The following is a 19624-nucleotide window of genomic DNA, read 5'->3' on the forward strand; positions in this document are numbered from 1 at the left end:
GAAATTACAAAATGTATACTGTAAGCATACGATATTTAGTAAAAAATTAATATCATAGCATGAATAGCTGTTTTAAATATACTACAAGTGTTAAAAATGGCCTCACTAAATATTGATTCTTTAAATACTTCTCTGATGTAGTATCTTGCAGCTTCTATATGTACTTGCATTTCCAAATTTGTTTAACTTTATCAATCTATCTCATTACATTGCTAATGAAATTTCGAGATGTTTCGTATAACATATATATGTAATATATTCATAAAAGGTTATCATAAATGTTCGAATACTTTCTTTAGTTACGAGTATGTAAACATCCTACGTGAGTCAATGACGTTTTAATTTTTGTAGGGTGGATTAGAAACTCCTTTCAATGAAATATCAGAAAGTGTTTTTATACGTTGTTTAATTTGCAAACGAATCAAGACATGCCAACTTCCACGTAGGTCATTCCTCGAATATACTGGAGCAGAGTTTCAAGTTTATCGTCATACGTGTTTCAGATAACGGTCTGTTGCTATACGCTTCGAGCAGCTACGGTTAATCGCCGGTTATGCGTTTCAGTTCTCCATGCATTTATATTTGTAACCAGTGGCCCGCGTGATTGTTTACTTTTGTTTGTTTGTGTTAAAAAAAGAAGTTCTAGACGACCATGAAATTAATTTGAAGTATCCCTAATCTTTTAATAACATTTATGGAACAGCTATTATTATAAAAAAAACACGTATTTTTTTATTTTTGAAAAATAAATTTTACTTCCGCTTAATTTAGGTTAGGTTTATCGTTCGTTACATTCAGCTTCACGACTAACCGTGCCGAACAGGCGTGTAACATAATCTTCATGCGAATAAAGGGAAACCGCAGAATGGGGGAAATCTATTATTGGACAAAACGGAAACAGAGGGTTGCGTTTCGATATCGTTTACAAGAGTACCATTCATGATTCTATATCGTTGCAAGCGTTGTTGGCACAGTCTTCGTCTTTTGCATACGCGCCCCTGTCGGAATACGTTGCATATTAGTTCTTTTATCGAACTAAATACACGCATTCGTGGCTATCGAACCGCGAGGAACTCATTTACAACGCCCAGAACAAAACATATAAATCTTGAACACCGAAAAAAAGAAGGGATTTCGGTATCCGTTCCTCGAGTGCATTTGTACAATCTATTCCAAAGTTAAGCGATACTTTATTATAGTTTTAGTAATATTGTATTATATTTTCTAAAAACATGCTTCTCCACTAATATTTCTTTTCTATGTATTAGATTGGTGTATATGAAATGTTCTTTTTGAAATGAAATTTAACCGCATATACTATATAGATTCTTCAATGCATTACATGTAAATTTAATCAAAGTAATTTCTACATGATATCCTTTCCTAAAGAATAAGTGTTTTAATTATATTAGGTTTCTGAGAATTATCAGTTCAACATAGATATGATGTTTTGAAGAACCTACACGTGATTAGCTTCATTTGAGAGGACATTTCATATGCATCAACCTAATATGTGCACAGAATGAGTATTGTATTATAGCAAGTGATTATATTACCCGTTACTATATTTCAACAAACTGCAAAAATTCATTTAGATTATGTAACATAGTTTCATGTTATGTACGATGTTCTTTGATTAAAACAATCACATAACATAACCTAAAGAAAAGGTCGCGTTGCCATGAGACGCGACAGACAGCCTGTTTCAACAGAACCGATACTACGCCGTTCCCTCCAATGTTCGCCGCGTATTTTCCAAAGAGTTTCTAATCATGCCGACAGAGCGACTGATTTATGCCACGACAACCAGCAACACGTTTCAAATTGTTCATCATGCACAAAGGTTTCCGAACCTGGCTTCGTTCACAGGGTCGATCGTCCCTTTATTATCGATTGCATACCGCGACGATTACTGCGCCATAAAATCATCTGTCTCGAGTTAGGTTCAATGTAATCGTTTGCTCACGATCACCGCCCCCTACATTCTTTAAATTGTTCGGCAAATTGTTTTAAAATTACTAGGAACTTTTAATTACGTATATACATATACTTACACTAAATATTTTGTAGCTTCTATGTAAATTTTCTTTACCAATGTAACAATTATAGCCTAATCTCATTACAATGCTAGTGAAGTTTCAAAACGTTTCATATAGCACAGAAATACGCAGAAATTCGTAATAAGTGTACGAATACTTTAGTGAGCTACTATACACAACATCTAGGATTAACTTTGTTCGAATATGTAATCTATTGGCTATGTCTTCGACCTTTTATTCTCATGTTTTTATGTAACGAAGTAAATGGAATTTATTCATAGGTAAACAAGGGGTCGCTGGAAGTCACTTGACATTGTCACCATGGTTGCTCCCCCTGTCATATTGACCGTGTATTTAAAGAATCGAGTCCATCTCTTTTTGCGGTCGGTTTAATCGTTCCAGCCCCCTCGACGACGCGTCGTCAACACACGTGCGCGCCGTTTACGATTCCTTTTGTACGAACACATTTAAGAACGTTCTCTGTACGCAGTGGCTGGTGGTCGGGAGTGCCAACTTTGCGCAGGGGGCGATTGGGGGAATGCGTTTGTGTAAACACAACCTCTGGGAAGATGACAATGGCGGCGCGACTGCAGACGGCACGTGCCCCACGTTGAAAGCAACTTTTTTTACTTTGGCAGGCTAATTCGTGCCACTGGCTTAACTAAATATATCGGATGGCAATAATATCTATTAAAATAATAAGTAAAACAGTATATTCGTAATAATTATCAATAATGCATTTAACATGGAAAGTTTGATAATTGTAATAGCGAAATTGGATTGGAAAGGAAGATCAATCTGCACTCAGGTTTTCTTCTGATAGAAAAACGACCTCTTTCTAAGTTCTCCTAGATAGATACTTGTACTTACATGGACCAGTTTCAAGTATCGCAGTCGGCTTGCTTGATGAACAAACTGGAGAAAGCGAAGCCGCCCGGCTGAATTTATCTAACTGCTCCCACGGAAACGTTCACATTTAAGAGAAATCTGAAATACATAACGTACTTAATCTCTTGCTTATAACATTGAGTTATGCTGGTAACAAAGATTCAGTAAAAATAGACTGTACTCGCAAGAAAGATTAACTGGAATTCTAACCTCAGTTTTAATTCTTAAATGTGAGAGTCATGAAAAGAAATTATGTACCATTCCATGTAACACTTCAATATTATGTCATCTAACAACATTGAATAGCTAACGCTTGCTTAAGTAGATATTAAGGAAATAAGGTAACGAATTTTGCTGTAAACATTCGATTTATTTCAAACGAACATAAGAAAGTAAAATACGTAGGGAACACCTTGGAACATTTGTTTTCGTTGTGACGTACACAGAACGGGACCGAAAGAGATAAAGATTTTGGTCGGTCCTATCCTTACAAGACTAGTCGTACAACTTTTACTTAACGCCTCGAGACTGAGCCAAACGGAAACTACGACGAGCAGAAATCTCGCGATAATGGACAAAAGTTTCGCCTCGTAAGTTCGCAACAGAAAACGCGGACTCGCGGTTAAAGACGTCCAAGCATTCTCCGGCTATATAAAATAAAGCGACGGCGAGAGCCGGCAGTGTCGGCTAAGGAGGGGGCAAGAAAAGGACCGATGAGGACTGGTCCAAAGGCGGGGAAAGGCGACGGCGGAAGCGTGGGAACCGAGCGTAACAGATGGCCTCGGCTGCTTCCGAACCCGCTCGGCCTCCTTCGTGCACCTCCGTGGCATCGACTCTGCTTTCCGTTCTCGCGCGTTTCGTACACTCTATGTATCGATGCAACTCGATTCCTACAAAAAATAGATTCGTTAATCTATTCGCGTATCATTATTTTTAACATAGGGAAAACCAATCTGATTTTTTTAACCTATTAACGAATTGGGAAGACTATTATGTCAGTATATGTTTACTAACAAAGTATTCGCAAGTTCTTTATTTTTTAAAGAAAAAGTAGTGAAAGGGTATTCTTAATCCATTAAGAACTAAACAGAGAAATAACAAAGATTGCATAAACGCAATATTGTAGAGGATTTGATCCAATAACAGATTGTAACATTTTTACTGTCATTGTAAGTTATATATAGACGGTTAAATGATATCAGGAGAAATAGGGTTATATAATTGACTTACGAAGCATATACATACATACCGTTCGATTGAGAGTGGAGAATAGGTTAAGAGGGTAACGATGCAAAACAAAAAGTGCAATAGAAGATATATGAACGGCTAACACACGTGCACAAGCCGGCAACCTTAGCACTTAACCCGATGCTGCGCACCAGTAAGGTCTCAGAAAATATCCAGATACGCTTTAATACGTTTCGAATGCAGTTGTATAAACGTGTTAGTAGTAACGTAAAATGCACATGTCAAATATTAAAAATTAGATTGTACTTCAAACACAACAGTTAAACAATTAGATGTTACAGATTTAAAAATTAAAATTTTATCAATTTCAAACATTATGTAATATTAGAAATTAACCTTTTGAATTTATATTCAGTAAAATTGAAATAATATTATAGTAGACATCAACAATAGAACTACTTTTAAATAATCTGCGTTCCAATGAGCTTAATCAGACCGTCGCGAAATTCTAGGTATTTGAGAATGATGACAATACAGGAAATCGTGCCAGAAAGCGTTGCGAGCAAATAATCTTCCGGAAATACATAGCACGGACATGGAGATGATTGTGATTGTGTCACATCATGTTAGTTATCTTTTATCACAGTGGTTCTCTGACTTATGGATCATTGAAACAGATTAATAAAGCTCGATATTATCGTGGTGCATTTGAATATGAACACATTAGAAGAATTTCTCAGTTGCTCTCTTATATTGTGGATCCAGTTAACTGTCAGGAAAAACTATGAGCTCGTGTTTTAGAGTGTCAAGGAACTTCAGAGGGGGCGTATTCAAAAGAAAGAACCAATTGTGGTGAGAACTTCATATATTTAGTCAACCGTTTAGTTCCAAATGTTACGATTGTTCTATAATTTGTATACTAAATTAGAGTAATCCAAGATATCGTTTTTCATTGCATCATCAACTTTAGTTAGACATAAATAGAGGAATAGAGATAGAGAAGATACAAATTTAATAGAATCAACTTTAGTTAGACATAAATAGAGGAATAGAGGCAGAGAAGATACAAATTTAATAGAATCTTTTTTATCTAAAAACAAATTTTTATGTCTTTAGTAAACCTATAAATGACACTCTATTTTGTATTTTTATTTTTATCAACTGTATCTTTGTTTCTATTCCTTTTCTTGCTCTATTCGTCAGAAAACAAATCTCTAATCTTAATAAAATCTTCAACCTATGCGCAACATTTTTGTTCATGTTTCTTATTAAAGAAATACTAAAAAGAACTCGGAGGATTATCTCTATGAGATCTCCATAGGAACTGTATAAAAAATTATAGATCTAATGACATTGACTGCTTAGTTGCTTCTTCTGTCAGAGTAATTGGCTTTGGGTAATACCACCAAATAAAATATCACCAAATTAGTCTTTCGTGAATTAAGGACCATCTCCAATCAGCTCTTATTAAGCTACGCGTGGAAAGTGACTCCTGGCTCTTGTTCAGGAATGCGAGATAACGCGGATGCTTACAAGTCGTTGTAATTACCGCGTGTTAATTTAAAAGCAGGTCCCCGCCAGCCTTCCCATGGAGGCCACCGCCTTCGTCGTGGCCGGAAGTTGCTATGGTGTTTGTTCCTTCAAGTATTGTTCCCTCCGCGCATTCCATTGTAATGAGAGGCCTTTTTTCTCTCTCCCTCTCTCTCCTCCTCTTTGGTTCTCGTGGTTTTAGAAAATAGACGTAAGAGACAGTCGGTGATCGCGATAGAAATTACGTTTAACAGGGCTCCTCGAGTGCGATCACCAGTTCTTTTCCGGATACTTTTCAACCGGCTCTTTGGTATTGTTAGCCGGGAGTTCCGTAATGTTTTTATCCTTCTAATTGGGAACAATGAATGCATGCATGCTTTTTAAATATAACGATGCCACTGTCTTTCACCGTTATACATATGGCGAAGACAGCTCGTGGAGTAATCAATGTTGAGGATCGTTAGTATTGTGGAAATACTGCTTCTAGATTAGTATAACGTAAAAGTAATTATACGTGTATATAATTAGAAGAAATTTAGGTATATAATTATTTCAGTCGTAACGTACAATTTTAAATCAACAAAATTCTAATTGCTGCCTTCTTTTCAAGGATTTGTAGTTTGTCTAAACACAGATGATGGAAAATCGATGGTAGATAATTTTCAGTAGTCAATTCTCTGAACGACTGTTATCTTCTCTGCTTATTTACGTAACTATTGGAACGGCCGTTGATATCTCCAACGACGCTGCGTTTTAACGCAGAGCATGCACATATATTTGTTTTAGTTGTCGAGATTACGCGGAAAGACAAAGTGATAGATCCTCCCTGAGCTGAAATTACAGATCAGAGTGAACCATATAACATTCGGTTGGAATTTAAAAGTTTGTAGATTTCTATGGTTCGATAAGATAGCAGAAAGGCGTGTTCGAGATATGAAAGGCTATCGGTAGCGTTTTTACTCGGAATTCTATCATTCGAACATTCTTCAACACAGCATCGGCATAATGTTATAGTCGAAATACACTCGCTGAATATATACGAGAAACAAAGCACATACATATGTATTTATTAATTCATTAGAAGCGATAAATAAACTTATGGAAACAAGTCATTGTCTTTCTTAAATTGAACATTAAGGTACACCGTAGCTTGCTACGTCCGTCTCATGCAAGGCTTAAGTATATCGAAGACAGTTAATTACTTATGAACATTTATTATCAACCTAATGAAACGATAATTTAAGAAATGAATTCCGGAAACGATCGTGAGATTGATTTGTTCTTTTTTTATTACAGTATTATGTTGAAACGTTATTGTTCTTTCCAAGGAGAATCATTTCGATGATATTACCGACTAGAATTAATACTTTCCTAGTGGAGGAGGATACTAAATCATTAAACTGAGGAGGTGCAGCAACTATTTGGAGAAACCGGTCCGTTTGAAATTAAAATGGTCTCGTTGAAATTCTAGTTGTGGTCGTTCACGGGTCGTGAACTCTTGGAGCCCTTAAATCCCACGTTACAATTCTTCGTTCGGTCTGAAAGCCGTAGAAACAAAGAAACAAATGTCCCATTTTTCTAATACCGAGAGAGGTATCTAGCAGGAGAAATGAAACTTTCTTCTTTCCATTGACTTTCCTCGTTTCAGTAAAGAAACCAGTGAGTCTGATCTTAATTGCGACGATCCATTGTATATGTGATTCGTGTTTTAAAGCATCGTAGAAACAAACAGAATTTCGTTTTTTTTTTCGACTCTCTCAATAATCAAGTTGAATTATTTATTTCAGCTCGTTGCCTTTTTCTATTATCTTCCAATGAAATAACGTGTTCGACGAAGATTGAAAAAGGTGAAGCTTCGTTGTGTTTAATTTCGTAATTTAAATTTAGAAGCATAAATTTTGTTTAAAGAAAAGAAAAACATATTTGACCTTGTAAATAATCTTGATAATATCTTGTCTATACTTTCTCATCATATATTTATCCAGCGATACATTATAACTAAACAAACAGAGCGATAACTAAACAAACCTTTGAATCAGTATCTTCTACAATACAATTTATCATCCAATGCTATTATCAATAAACTCAACGACTTTGTTAAATACTACAATCAAATCGATAATAATTTCTACAAACAATAGATTTCGTAGGATTCGCAAAGTACGTAGATACGCTTGCGTCTATGAAAAGAGATTCGCAAAACAATTTCAATCTGAAAGAACATTTGAACAATTCCAAATCATGGTAACTAGAACGAAGGACATTCCTGGAAAAAAAACGGGACATGACATCGTGCGAAATTCACGGGTCACGAGAATTACTCGGAAATCGTAGAGTGCCATCCCCACGACCGCTAATTTATGGGATTCGAAGTGTTGCCGGTGTACGGCCGAGCCCAGAGACCATTTCGTAGCCGACAGGAAGTTTTCCTTTCGCACGCGATCGTGTCTTGCTCTGGTCCGTGTGATCGATCCGCAAATAGCTACGGGAAATTTAAATTTACCGGACGATTCGTAAACGTTGAACTTTTGCACATCTCGATCACAGAACACAGAAATCTATATCATTCGCTTGCTTCGCGGAAGAAGATATTGTACGAGTCTATTCTATGCAGAAGTTTTAAGCTATCTCGTGAGGATAATTCATCGTATTTTTAAAACACGTTTCGAAAGACAAATGTTTCATTATTTTCGTTATTATACTATCGAAAGAACGAAAGAAATCTATACAAAGTACATATTGTTTTTTTTTTTTCAAACTATACAAATATCTTTTTAACAAATTTACAATAATTCTTGAATCAAATACCCTTTAACGAGTAACATATTTAAATTGATATCAAGTTTTAGTATTCAAGTATATCCATTTGATCGATGGTCTAAAGTTTGTACATGGTATTGTACGTATACGTATATTGATTGCGATAGTTAAAGAGACGATTTGTAAATCGTTGAGATGTGATTTCGTAATGTATCATTCATAGCGTATAATATTGCAGAAATACTAATTATTGCGATTGAGTGAGAAGTTGAGAAATTCTTTGTTTCATCGTGTAATTTCATGCTTCCTTTCTCATTCTTGTTTTCTCAATAAAAGAAACAAAAAGTTTCAGGCTAAAAAAATTCAACCGTTGCAAATGTAATTTTCATTAAAATTTGTTTCGCTGATAATTTGATAACCAAAATATTTTGGCTATATCGAAATAGCGAGTTTTGCGAAATCGATGAAATTTCTTCACGGTTTTGGAACGGATCAACGGGAGCAGGAATTCGGAAGATTCTATGTATATGTTAATCCTTGGTCATCGAGTTGTCAAGGTCGCGCTGTTTCATGCCGACGGAAAAAATGAGATTTGCCCGTTGGATTCGAAATGCGTAACCGTCACATCCATGCATCGCTAATATCAGCAGAGGATTTTTCGAATACCGGACACTCTCGTCCAACTGCTTTCCGTTTCATTAAAATACTGCAAGTTCTTGTGCGATGTGTTGGTCCTCCGATACTTTTCCTCCAACAACCGAAACGATTCCTATCCTACACTTTTTAGAACCTCTTAACATTTTGATGAACCCTCGACAATAATATAACGATTCTTACCTATTTCTGGCCAGAATTCTTTATACGTAACATTTTTTTTAACTTTCTATCGAAAATTCGTTTCGAAATGTAAATAAACAACCACACACAAAGGTGTAGTATCAAAGAAAAATACCAAAGTGATCAAAAACATCGAATTTGCAAAATTCCAAAGATCTCGAGTATACGAACGATCGAACAGATAAATTAGAATAATGGAAAACGTTGAGATAGACGAATCAAGGCGAATTTTTCAAAGAAATCTAACTCTTATTTTTCATTCGTCGATATTAGAACGGCCACTTGTTTCTAGGGGATTTTCACATGGCGGACCGGGTTAGAAAATTCCTGCAGGGCCGCGGAGATGATGCTCGTCCTCGAGAATAAGTGGAACGTACGCGAAGATCGTGTCCGTTATTTCGCCGTGACGTCACGACGACTTGTAACCGCTGTAACAGCGCCATGGAGAGAGACTAGCAGTGATGTCAGCCTCGCGATGCTCCATGTCGGTATTCTAATTCGCCGATTAGAGCGTTATGGTGTTTCCTGGAATAAAGGACATCAGCCAGAGCCTCGAATCCATTTACATTCGCCTGTTCGTCGCCGTTTGTACAGTCAGAGAAACATCGTTTATCATTGGTTGGAAAAATAAAAGATGTGATCAAGAGGATTTCTTGAATCGTTGTATCGGTATTTGATATTTCAAGACGTATCGTCGTATTATCGAACTTTCGACCTTACGTAACCGACGCTTTCGGTAATACGATTTTTCGTTGCTGTTGCGTCGCTTAGTTTCCCTGGTGAAAGCACCGTCTCGTTTTGACGATATTACGGAACTTGCGCAACGCGAGATCGTTGGCCCCCGCGGCTTAATTGGCAGCTCTTTGTTTTAATTAACTCGCCGCCGGCCTTCTTTTCGATTGTTTCCAACTCTTCTTAATGGCACACGCTTCACCAACGAGGTCGGAGTCGTGTCATACAGAATTATTATCGTGCCAATTAAACGTAATGCACCAAGTTCACTGCCAGAAAGCCAATTTATCAATCTCTATTTAGACTCATCGCAGAAAACGATCTTTCTTGCTTAAAGACGTTCGTTTTAAATATTAATGGAAAATCACGGTATCCTTGATAGAAAATTAAAAATTAAGATTTTAATAGGACGTGTACGAAGCAAGGTTTGTCAATTTTGCAATAAGAAGCGGTAGACGATGAACGAATTGTAATGGAGGAGATGGAAGTGAAATGAAGCCTCGATCACGGTCAGTGCAAGTGTATTTTTATTCTCGATATCATGATGCGGTCGGTGTTCTTATGTCTTCGTGTTCGTTCTTTTTTTGTTTTGTCTTTTTCTTGCAATCTCCAAGCTGAAAAGGTAGATCTGTCTCTTCCATTCTCGGCGGTGTTTATATCTCAACGGCAGTGGCTGGTTGCGTTAGATTCCTCGACCTTGCCGGTCGTGCAGGTTTCAACTCGCAGGCATCGGACCTCCACATCTATACCGGGTGTACCTGTGTGGAAATGTTTGATTCCAGGTTGAATGAATACTTGTTTTGCAGGAAATTGCGTTTGTCAGTTCTTCTTGAAGCTGCCATTAAAGAGCAAATTCAGAATACTATTGGATATCACGTTATATGAACGTTTCCCAGAATATCGAACTTCCTTCGCAAGAACAGTAAGAAATAAAATAAATAAAATTAATTGTTAGAGTCGTTGCAGTAATCATACCATCGAAGAACAAATTCAAAATAGTGTTGAATACCATGATGTAGGAATAGATGCGAGGATTAAATTATATCCCTGAGAAGAATGGTCAGAGATAAAATAAAATCAACGGCGCCATCGATTTTACAGCAACATATCAGAACTCGAAACACGTATTAATAGAGGCAATAATTATTTCCACGCACGACGTAACGCGTTAAATTTATTCTGGTTCCTTGCCTCCCGCATGGTTCTCGGTACGGGTTCACCTCCTGCATCAGGGTTATTATTGAACATCGCTATTTCCGAAAACCGTCACGACTCCATCGTCAGTTTGCCGTGGTCGACAGTTCTTCCTGGAAGAAACAACGTGGCATGAAAATTCTAAAAGGATCGGAATGCCGCCGTCTCCCATGTTGTGTTGCATCCATGCCACCTTTGAGCTCGGAGAAAGTCTTCCACGGACGGATTTAGATTTATTAGACAGTTGTTACACACTGTCCATCGTTTATTTTCCCGTGTATTCTCAGCCGTTTTATCGCGCGTCTATTTTATGCGTGTAACGCATCCGCTAAGTGTCCATCGGCTAACGAGTTTAACTTCGTATTCAGATATAAAATTCAAATATCATTATTTCAATTTTTCGAAAATTCTTATTTTGATATGGAAAAAAAGCTGTATAAGAATCGCAAATTTTTCAGAGTAGTTCAGTTATTATGAAAATGTAGAGTTATTTTTTTCATGCGCGCTATACGGACATTAAATTAGCATTGCGAGGATTTAAATCTACAAAAAAAAAACAACGTTGACATAAGCTCTTAACAGTAGCCTACCAAGCTTAGCGACATAATAACATGGGCAACCGATGCAGAGAGCAAATTCTGACGCAGAAAAATTATCCCTATAAAGAATTGTGATTTGTCGACATGAAGAAACTATATAGATGTAATGTCAGTGATTATGTGGGTGATAGCGAGCTGAAATTAGATTCGCTAGAGTGTAATTTTCAGAGCACGAATGGAACAGTGGTCGTTGTAACCATAAAGTACCATTGATGGAACCGTTCGGACGCTAATGGGTTCATCGTTTAGCATACAAACAATGGAACCATGTATTTATCGGTAGAGTCTATCATTTAAGCGGCATCGTAAGAATCGCTGACGAGAAATTACCAGCAGCCACTTAATAATGAAAGATTAGGTAACCAATTACATACATTGTTCTATAGCCAATCTGAATTCCCAATGTGTTTCTATGTTTCGTGGCACGGGTCTGCGAAGAAAGTTTGGTCTATACGAACTAGACCCAGTGAACTTCATCGATCGATACTTGAACTCTTTTGCACAATAATTTACTAATTAATAATATCAGCGAATTAACAAGTTACAAATTACAAATTATAGACTCCTCTATAATTTATATCTTAACGATCTTAAATCGAATGATATTATCAGATGATTTGTAGTTTGTAAAGTTTACTTGTGACGTTGCATTTGGTTTGTTATCGAGCATGTCACTTTCTAGTAATTAGCAAATTGTAACTTGTGCAATTTGCTGATGGTATTACGTAATTCGATTGTACAGGAGTGCTCAGGATTATCTACAGTGGTTCGCGAAAATATTTGGTCACTTATCACGGAAGACTGAAAATTTTTCATACAACACGTTTAATATATTCGCAAAGATTTGTTCTGACTTCGATGAGCCTAATAGTGTTCGGTGTCAACGATAAAATCGTTGTCACATAGTTTGAGAATACGATTCGCAAACTCGAGACTTGTTCGCGATCCTGTAATTCTAACTAGTGTTATCAAGAGTAAATAACTTGTCGCATACACATGGAGTTTGTAGCGTTAATTCTTTGTTTGAAATCTGTTACTTACGTATTTCGCAGACCTCGAGTTACGAAAACACGAGTTTCGAGCTTTATTCTTCGCAGAATGTAATAAGAAAGAGAAGGAATTATTTGTTGTTATTATCGAGACATTTAAAGATACTCGTATTATTTTATTTGCTGTAGTTTATCTGGAAGCTTTAAAAGGAATTATATTTACTGCACACTTGATAATGTTTATCAATATGGCGAATATAGTAAGGATAAAAGGAAAGATTAATTATTTATTATCGTTATTGAAAGATTTAAGGATGCTACATAGTACGTACTATTTTGTTTGCAGTTTATATTACTTCAAAGATCTAGGAAGTAACTTTCACAAGTATCTGATAACTTTACTGATACCGGATACGAATGTCGCGAATATACTAAGAGAAAAAAGCAATTATTATTATTGACAGGCTCGACAATATTACATATCCTGTTATCCTATTTGTAATTTTTATCACTTTCAAGATTTAATATTAAACTTCGTCAAATGCCTGATAACTTACAGGATTATCCGTACGATTGACGAATATCATCTAATACGATTAAAAACGATTTAATTCTCTGCTCTACTAAGTGAAATGAAATAAGCAGAATAAAATATTGGTATTTAAAATAAAAAATATTCAACATTAATTATACATGACTTACGAATCTGTAATATTACCTTGTATCGAAACCTACAACCAATTCTTCTCACAAAACTCGACGATCCCGAGGAACGTCTGGATTACAAGATCCACTATCTCGACCTTTATCTACCTTTACTATCTACCGATTATAAAACAGTGTTCAGGAAGAGAATTCACTTAGATCAAATCGTACATCTGAAATATACCCACCCAGGTGAAATGTAGGTTCCGAACTCTACGGTGAAGAGTCGTGTCGCTGAAAATTGATTACCATATTTCATCGTGGCGGTAGTTGGAATGCCACACGGCTTGTTTATGGGGTATGAGACCCAGTGCACACTCGTTTCGTAGACAGGGCCGCCTGGTAACGACTACCTGTTACCCAATTAATCGCTACCCACGTTCTAAGAGGTCCAGTTCCACTCGACCGTAGCCTTTGATGGAAACCAAACAATTCAGGAACCTATTCGTTTATGTTGCAAAAGGTCGGACGCAATTATTCGATTCATTGTTTGCTGGATACGAGATATTCCTGGCGTTGTTAAAAGTTTCGCGTTTATCGACCTGGTTTCCTTTGTTAAATTGAAATAATTCGATAGGTGTGCTTTTTTGAATGGAATAGCGGACGTTAGAGAATGGAAAGGACAGTAGATAAGATCTGTTCTTTTTGTGTGTTGCAGAATTTCCAGGACCTGGAAGCTGAGAAGGCAATAATGGGCTCCATTGTGTATTGCATACATCATAAGGATGGCTGCAAGTGGTCCGACGAACTTCGAAAGTTGAAGGTAACGTTATATTTTTCTTTTCTTTTTGTTAGTTTCGATGTGCGTTCCACAATTTTTACGTTTTATATGGTAAAGACGGTACTGTATGTTGTTCAGATAATTGAAGAGTTTCGTGAACAAAGGGCTTGTAGGTTTCCTATTTTCGAGTAAAATTTTCTAGCTAAATTACTATGAAGCTTTTATTCGTGTTGAGAATATAAAAAGGACAAATTCTTTAAGTTGTTTAGTTCTAGTTTTCTCGTATTAATTACGTTCAAATTGGTAATTATTTAAGAAAGAAAAAGAACTTTCTAGTAATCGAAAGAATTTGAACGTGACTAGTATTTAAAAACTCGAACTAAGACCTTCACAGCTAAGGTATTATACAACTAAAACTTTTGCCCTACGGGTTCCTTTCTCAGAAAGCTCTACGACTGATACGTGGAAGTGTCAAGACTATCTACAGGTCTTCTAATTGTTCTTTATAAAATTACTCGAAATTTTGGATGTGTAAAAATACGTTCTCGAGATCGTTTCATTATGCATTTCTGATCTTGAGCGACCTTGTGTTGATAGGTCGTTGAACTGGTCCCGGCACGGTTAACTCCCACACAGCTTGCGGATAACTTGTGCTGGTTTTCCGCTCAATTATAAGAACAATTATCGGCTCCTTTTACCGTCATTAACATATCAATTCTTACATGATCTCTTGTCCAGTTACGAGATAAAAGTAGTCTATATATGCTATAAATGGCTATAAATGGCTTCGCAATTCTTTCTTGTAATCAGTAATGGGAAAATCCCATTGTCGGAAAACATTATAAGGAGCTACAAGATTGACCTCGAAATAAATTTGATATGACTTTTTAATAATTCTACATACACAAATTATGTTAAATTTTTTTGCACCGGAGTACAAAGAATTAGTAATTAGAAGTTAGAATCAGTAGAATTCTATACTGTTAAGAATCATCAGAAAAACTTTCGAAAAAGTACTCTAAAAATTCGAATTTATTGCAGTATTAAGAAATATCGAATAAATTAAAAATTAGAACCAAGCACATTTGAAACGAAAGAATTCCCCATATAATTCTCACAGAAGAAATTTTAACCTACATATATTAACATAATGCTTTTACACGCTACCGTAGACGTTATTACTATTTCTTTAATCTCCGGTATGCGGTTCGTTCACCCGAGTTTCCCCGATTGTCGCAATACGAACATAAATCCGAAGAGAACGATCCGATCGGAGTAGAAGGAATGCGCCGTTCAAGTCTCACCGATGTAAAAATCGCATTATATCCTGTTTAGGCTCACCTGAATACCTGCAAGCACGACGCGGTCCCCTGCAGCAATAAGTGTGGCGCGATGATCCCGCGTGTGCTGATGGAGGACCATTTAAAGTACACTTGCGCCCAGCGGCGAGCACGCTGCGACTTCTGTGCCAAAGAATTCACCGGTCACACGCTCGAGGTAACCGCCACTGCATTAATTAGAAGAATCGCGATCGAGTGCCAGCCGTTAACTGTACTATAGTGGGAACGGATGCAAGCGAAAGCACCATGAGTTCAAACGAAATTTCTCGAATTCTTTTTTCTTTTGTTTAATATTCATTTAGTCATGGATGAATGATTACAGTGGCTCACGAAAGTATTTGAACTTTCATAGAAACTTCTTATGAACATATTATGCGTGTTATGCGAAACATTCTAACGAAGTCTTATTAGCATCGTAATGAAGCGCAATTATCATAATTATATTAGCAACGTTTGAAGCCAATTTAAAAACGTACACAGTAGCTACGAGATATTTAATCCAGGTATATGTAATTCGCAGAAAAATATTTATATTATTCATTATATTAACAAGTTACTATATTCAGTGAAAACATCTTTAATACTTTTATATACACTTTCAAATTGTTACTCCGTATTCATTATAACTTAGCTAGTATTATTTCAAAATTTTCTATCGTGTGTCTATATATGTTTATAATTTAATCAACTATTTAAGGATATCGTTAACGATTCTGCTCTTTATCTACAGAAACACACAGGGACGTGTGGCTATGAACCACTCTACTGCGAGAACAAGTGTGGCATGAAGGTGCAGCGAAGGCATCTCAGTCAACACAAGTTGGGCGAGTGCGCGAAAAGACTGGTGGCCTGTCGTTATTGCAACAAAGAGTTCGTTTTTGACACACTCGGTGCTCATCACGCCAAGTGTGGCCGCTTTCCAGTCGCCTGTCCACACCGTTGTGAAACTGCCGTCTTACCAAGAGAAGATCTCGAAGTTCACTTGAAAGATCACTGCACTACACACCTCTTATCTTGTACTTTCAAGGATGCTGGCTGTCGTTTTAAGGTACATCAATTTATTGCTTTAAATTACATTCACTTTCTGTCTTTTTTCCATTTTATAAGATTAATATCAAAATACTATTTTTTGTCACAGGGAAATCGATTTTCGTTGGACAAACATTTGGAGGAATCAGCAAAGATGCATTTAAGCTTGATGTGCAGTGTAGTAACAAAACAACAGCATCAGATAACCAGCCTGAAATCCGCCATTAGCAAACTATCGTTAAATTACACGGGCACACTAATATGGAAAATTACGGATTACAGCGCTAAAATGTCCGAGGCGAAAGCCAAGGAAGGAATGGAACTCGTCAGCCCTCCTTTTTACACTAGTCAATATGGTTACAAGCTACAGGTAGGCAATACTTAATATTGATTCTATATTGTTTTCCTTTAATCCAAGTTTTAAGAACTCTACTATATAATACTACTACTCAATGTAAAAATATTGAATATTCCAGGCGTCAGTTTTCTTAAACGGAAATGGAACCGGTGAAGGAAGTCATATTTCAATATACATAAAGATTCTTCCCGGAGAGTATGATGCTCTGTTGCGGTGGCCATTTTCCCACAGCGTGTCCTTCACCATATTCGACCAGACGGTGGTCGCGGAAAAGGCGTGCAATATCGTAGAAAGCTTTATACCGGATCCAACATGGAAGAATTTCCAGAGGCCCAGTCGTGAGCCCGATTCTCTCGGTTTTGGCTTCCCAAGATTTCTCTCTCACGAAATGGTGAAGAAACGGCATTTTGTCAAAGATAATACTATGTTCATCCGAGTAAAGGTCGATCCTAGCAAAATAGTTGCTGTCTGAAAAGATGACATCGACCCGTATTTTTATTAAATACGTTGTATCATACTAACTCAATTACTATCGTTCCACGTAACACATTTAATATTGTTACGCCGCACACACATGTTTCTTGACATGGTTTATACGTATTTTTTATTTTTACACGTATCGTCAATCCAGTAAACGATTAACGATACTTGATATTTATTAATTGTGTACTTGGTGTGATAGGTCGAAGTACTTTACATATGAAGCGCATGGTACTTATGTCGTTACACTGAAAGTAAACTAATGTAAAACTGATTAAAACAAAATAGAAAGCAATAGCGACTTACAAAACAAAACGACTGCTGTGCGAAACATTCGGAGGATCTAAATTCAGAGAATTATTTGAATTTTTATTACGAACAGAGTTCTGGTTTTGGCACATTGATATTTACGTTAACTATCCTTTATACATAATTTTGAAGATCTTAGGATATATTAATAACATGACAGCCGATCCTCTAGTTATCTGAAGCAATATGTCTCTCAATTAAACGGGAGCTGATTGAACATGTGTACATATATCGAACACCGAAATTTTGTAAGTTCTCACTTGTAGCATCAGACCCATCCTATGATTGCAGTTCCCAATTATTCTCATCTTTTATTTTGTAACATACGTTTCCACATTTTCTACACTGGATGATTCGATTTACAAACTTAACACGAGATTACAGGTTGCAATTTTGACTGAAATTTGAGTAAATCAAATTTTTCAGCACATTAAGTTAAACCAGTCAATGTTAAGTTTGTTAAAACGATATCTACCTTGACAATTCAAATCAAAGATTATTAAAGGACTGTGTATTATAAGCTTAAGAGATGTAAATATTGTGAAAAAAAGAAACAGCGCCGAACGAGATGCGAGTTAATTAGTCGAAGCGACAGATCTACCGATGTAAATATAAGTTTACTTTATATTAGTGATAATGAGAAATTGTGATTGAGATGCTAGTGACTGTATGTAATGATCTAAGAATGAGAAATAATAAAACTATTATATCGCATTCATATATTACATGCTATGAATATATTATTTTATTCCCCATTTTCTCTATTTCGTTACACGAAATCAATAAAAATGCATTATATTTATAATGCATTTATAAAACCTCATATCAATACTCAATATATACATGTATATTTACAATCTAGAAATTATAATAGATTATACATGAAAAAGAAAAACATCATCTAGTGATCAGTCTATTGTGATGTTGTCCCAGCATAATGAGATTGTGTCAGTTTTCCATCCTAAAAAATATAAAGTTTGCTTCAGAAAGCATAAAAAAGATTTTCTTGTAATAGAATTATTATCGTATGAGGTACAGATATGGTTTGAATCCTTAGCATTTGATCCAGAGCATGTGGCAATAATGGACGAACACTGTTGATTTCCATGGCAGTTAAATGGTCCAACTTAGCATGTAAACCTTCGCTTTTAAGGAATGCATCTATTGATGTACGGAGCTTTGACATTCTTATGTCCCATATATCCTAAAAATTAATTAATACATTAGCATTAAAAGGTATACTTACATTTATATTTATTACCTTCACTGCTGTCTTTATTCTGTCCGCATCAGGTATATCATCACTACCAACATTCAGTAAAAGCTGTGCTTCTTCCATGTAATGATTACTGGGCATTTTTATAAACAATCTAAAATAACAATTTATTTATACGAAAAAATATTTTATCATAAGGGATGAAAGAAGCACATTTACTTACTTGGATAACTTTTCTTCCTCCTTCGTCTCATTTAAGTCATCTACGTCCATCCAGTCTTGATTAACGATTCGACACTTTTGTTGCTGTTTCAGGTTTACAGCCAACCAAATCGGAACTTTTACAGGTAGACCGGCTCGAAAAGGGCCCACAGATCCCGAAATTAAATGAATCATGTCAAAACTAAAATTCGGTACAATGGTGACTAATTCTTTTTCACCAAGAAATTCTACTTCACTCGGATCCATTGTTCAGCGTTTAATATTTTATAATAAACAATGTTTATTAAATAAATTTTAACATCTTCCAAACAGAGTCAACGTTGCATCTGATACGACAGCAAGACTAAGTTTTGGCGGGAAACTTGCGTACACAGTACCCTTCCATGTTTGAAACGCTACCTGTTGCTCGCTACGTTAACTTTGGATGTATGTAAAGCGCATGCACGATATTAATTCGATATATCGAAATTCGGAATTAGTTTCAACTA

General features: G+C 36.2%; 2 protein-coding genes and 1 long non-coding RNA gene across 12 annotated transcripts in view; 1 reads left to right on the plus strand and 2 right to left on the minus strand.

Annotated features, from left to right (window-relative positions):
• The window catches only part of Traf4 (TNF receptor associated factor 4), a 39701-nt gene extending 21278 nt beyond the window's left edge, over positions 1-18423 (plus strand). For all 9 annotated transcript variants that reach the window (XM_069113976.1, XM_069113971.1, XM_069113974.1 and 6 more), the window contains 5 exons: positions 14120-14224; positions 15518-15679; positions 16253-16570; positions 16661-16921; positions 17028-18423. In XM_069113976.1, coding sequence (XP_068970077.1) covers positions 14120-14224; positions 15518-15679; positions 16253-16570; positions 16661-16921; positions 17028-17381 — 1200 coding nt within the window. In that variant the 3' untranslated portion in view covers positions 17382-18423. The remainder of the gene's footprint in view (positions 1-14119; positions 14225-15517; positions 15680-16252; positions 16571-16660; positions 16922-17027) is intronic.
• On the minus strand, positions 260-4467 carry LOC138180279 (uncharacterized). Of its 2 annotated transcripts, XR_011173248.1 has the most exons (4): positions 4177-4467; positions 3138-3817; positions 2910-3026; positions 260-2726 (listed from the first exon to the last, which is right to left on the minus strand). It is a non-coding gene; the product is annotated as an uncharacterized LOC138180279 (long non-coding RNA). The 2 variants fall into 2 exon arrangements; XR_011173247.1 differs by having other exon boundaries at positions 260-3026.
• A 26-nt stretch (positions 18424-18449) lies between the features above and the next one.
• Psf2 (DNA replication complex GINS protein PSF2-like protein) lies at positions 18450-19523 on the minus strand. Its single transcript, XM_069113990.1, has 4 exons — positions 19138-19523; positions 18960-19068; positions 18735-18902; positions 18450-18659 (listed from the first exon to the last, which is right to left on the minus strand). The coding sequence occupies exons 1-4, from the start codon at positions 19380-19382 to the stop codon at positions 18612-18614; spliced, it is 570 nt and encodes a 189-aa protein (XP_068970091.1). The 5' UTR covers positions 19383-19523; the 3' UTR covers positions 18450-18611.
• Between the last annotated feature and the right edge of the window lie 101 nt (positions 19524-19624).

Source organism: Bombus flavifrons, chromosome 5 (assembly GCF_040668555.2).
Source record: "Bombus flavifrons isolate JBK064 chromosome 5, iyBomFlav1_principal, whole genome shotgun sequence".
Taxonomy (NCBI): Eukaryota; Metazoa; Arthropoda; class Insecta; order Hymenoptera; family Apidae; genus Bombus; species Bombus flavifrons.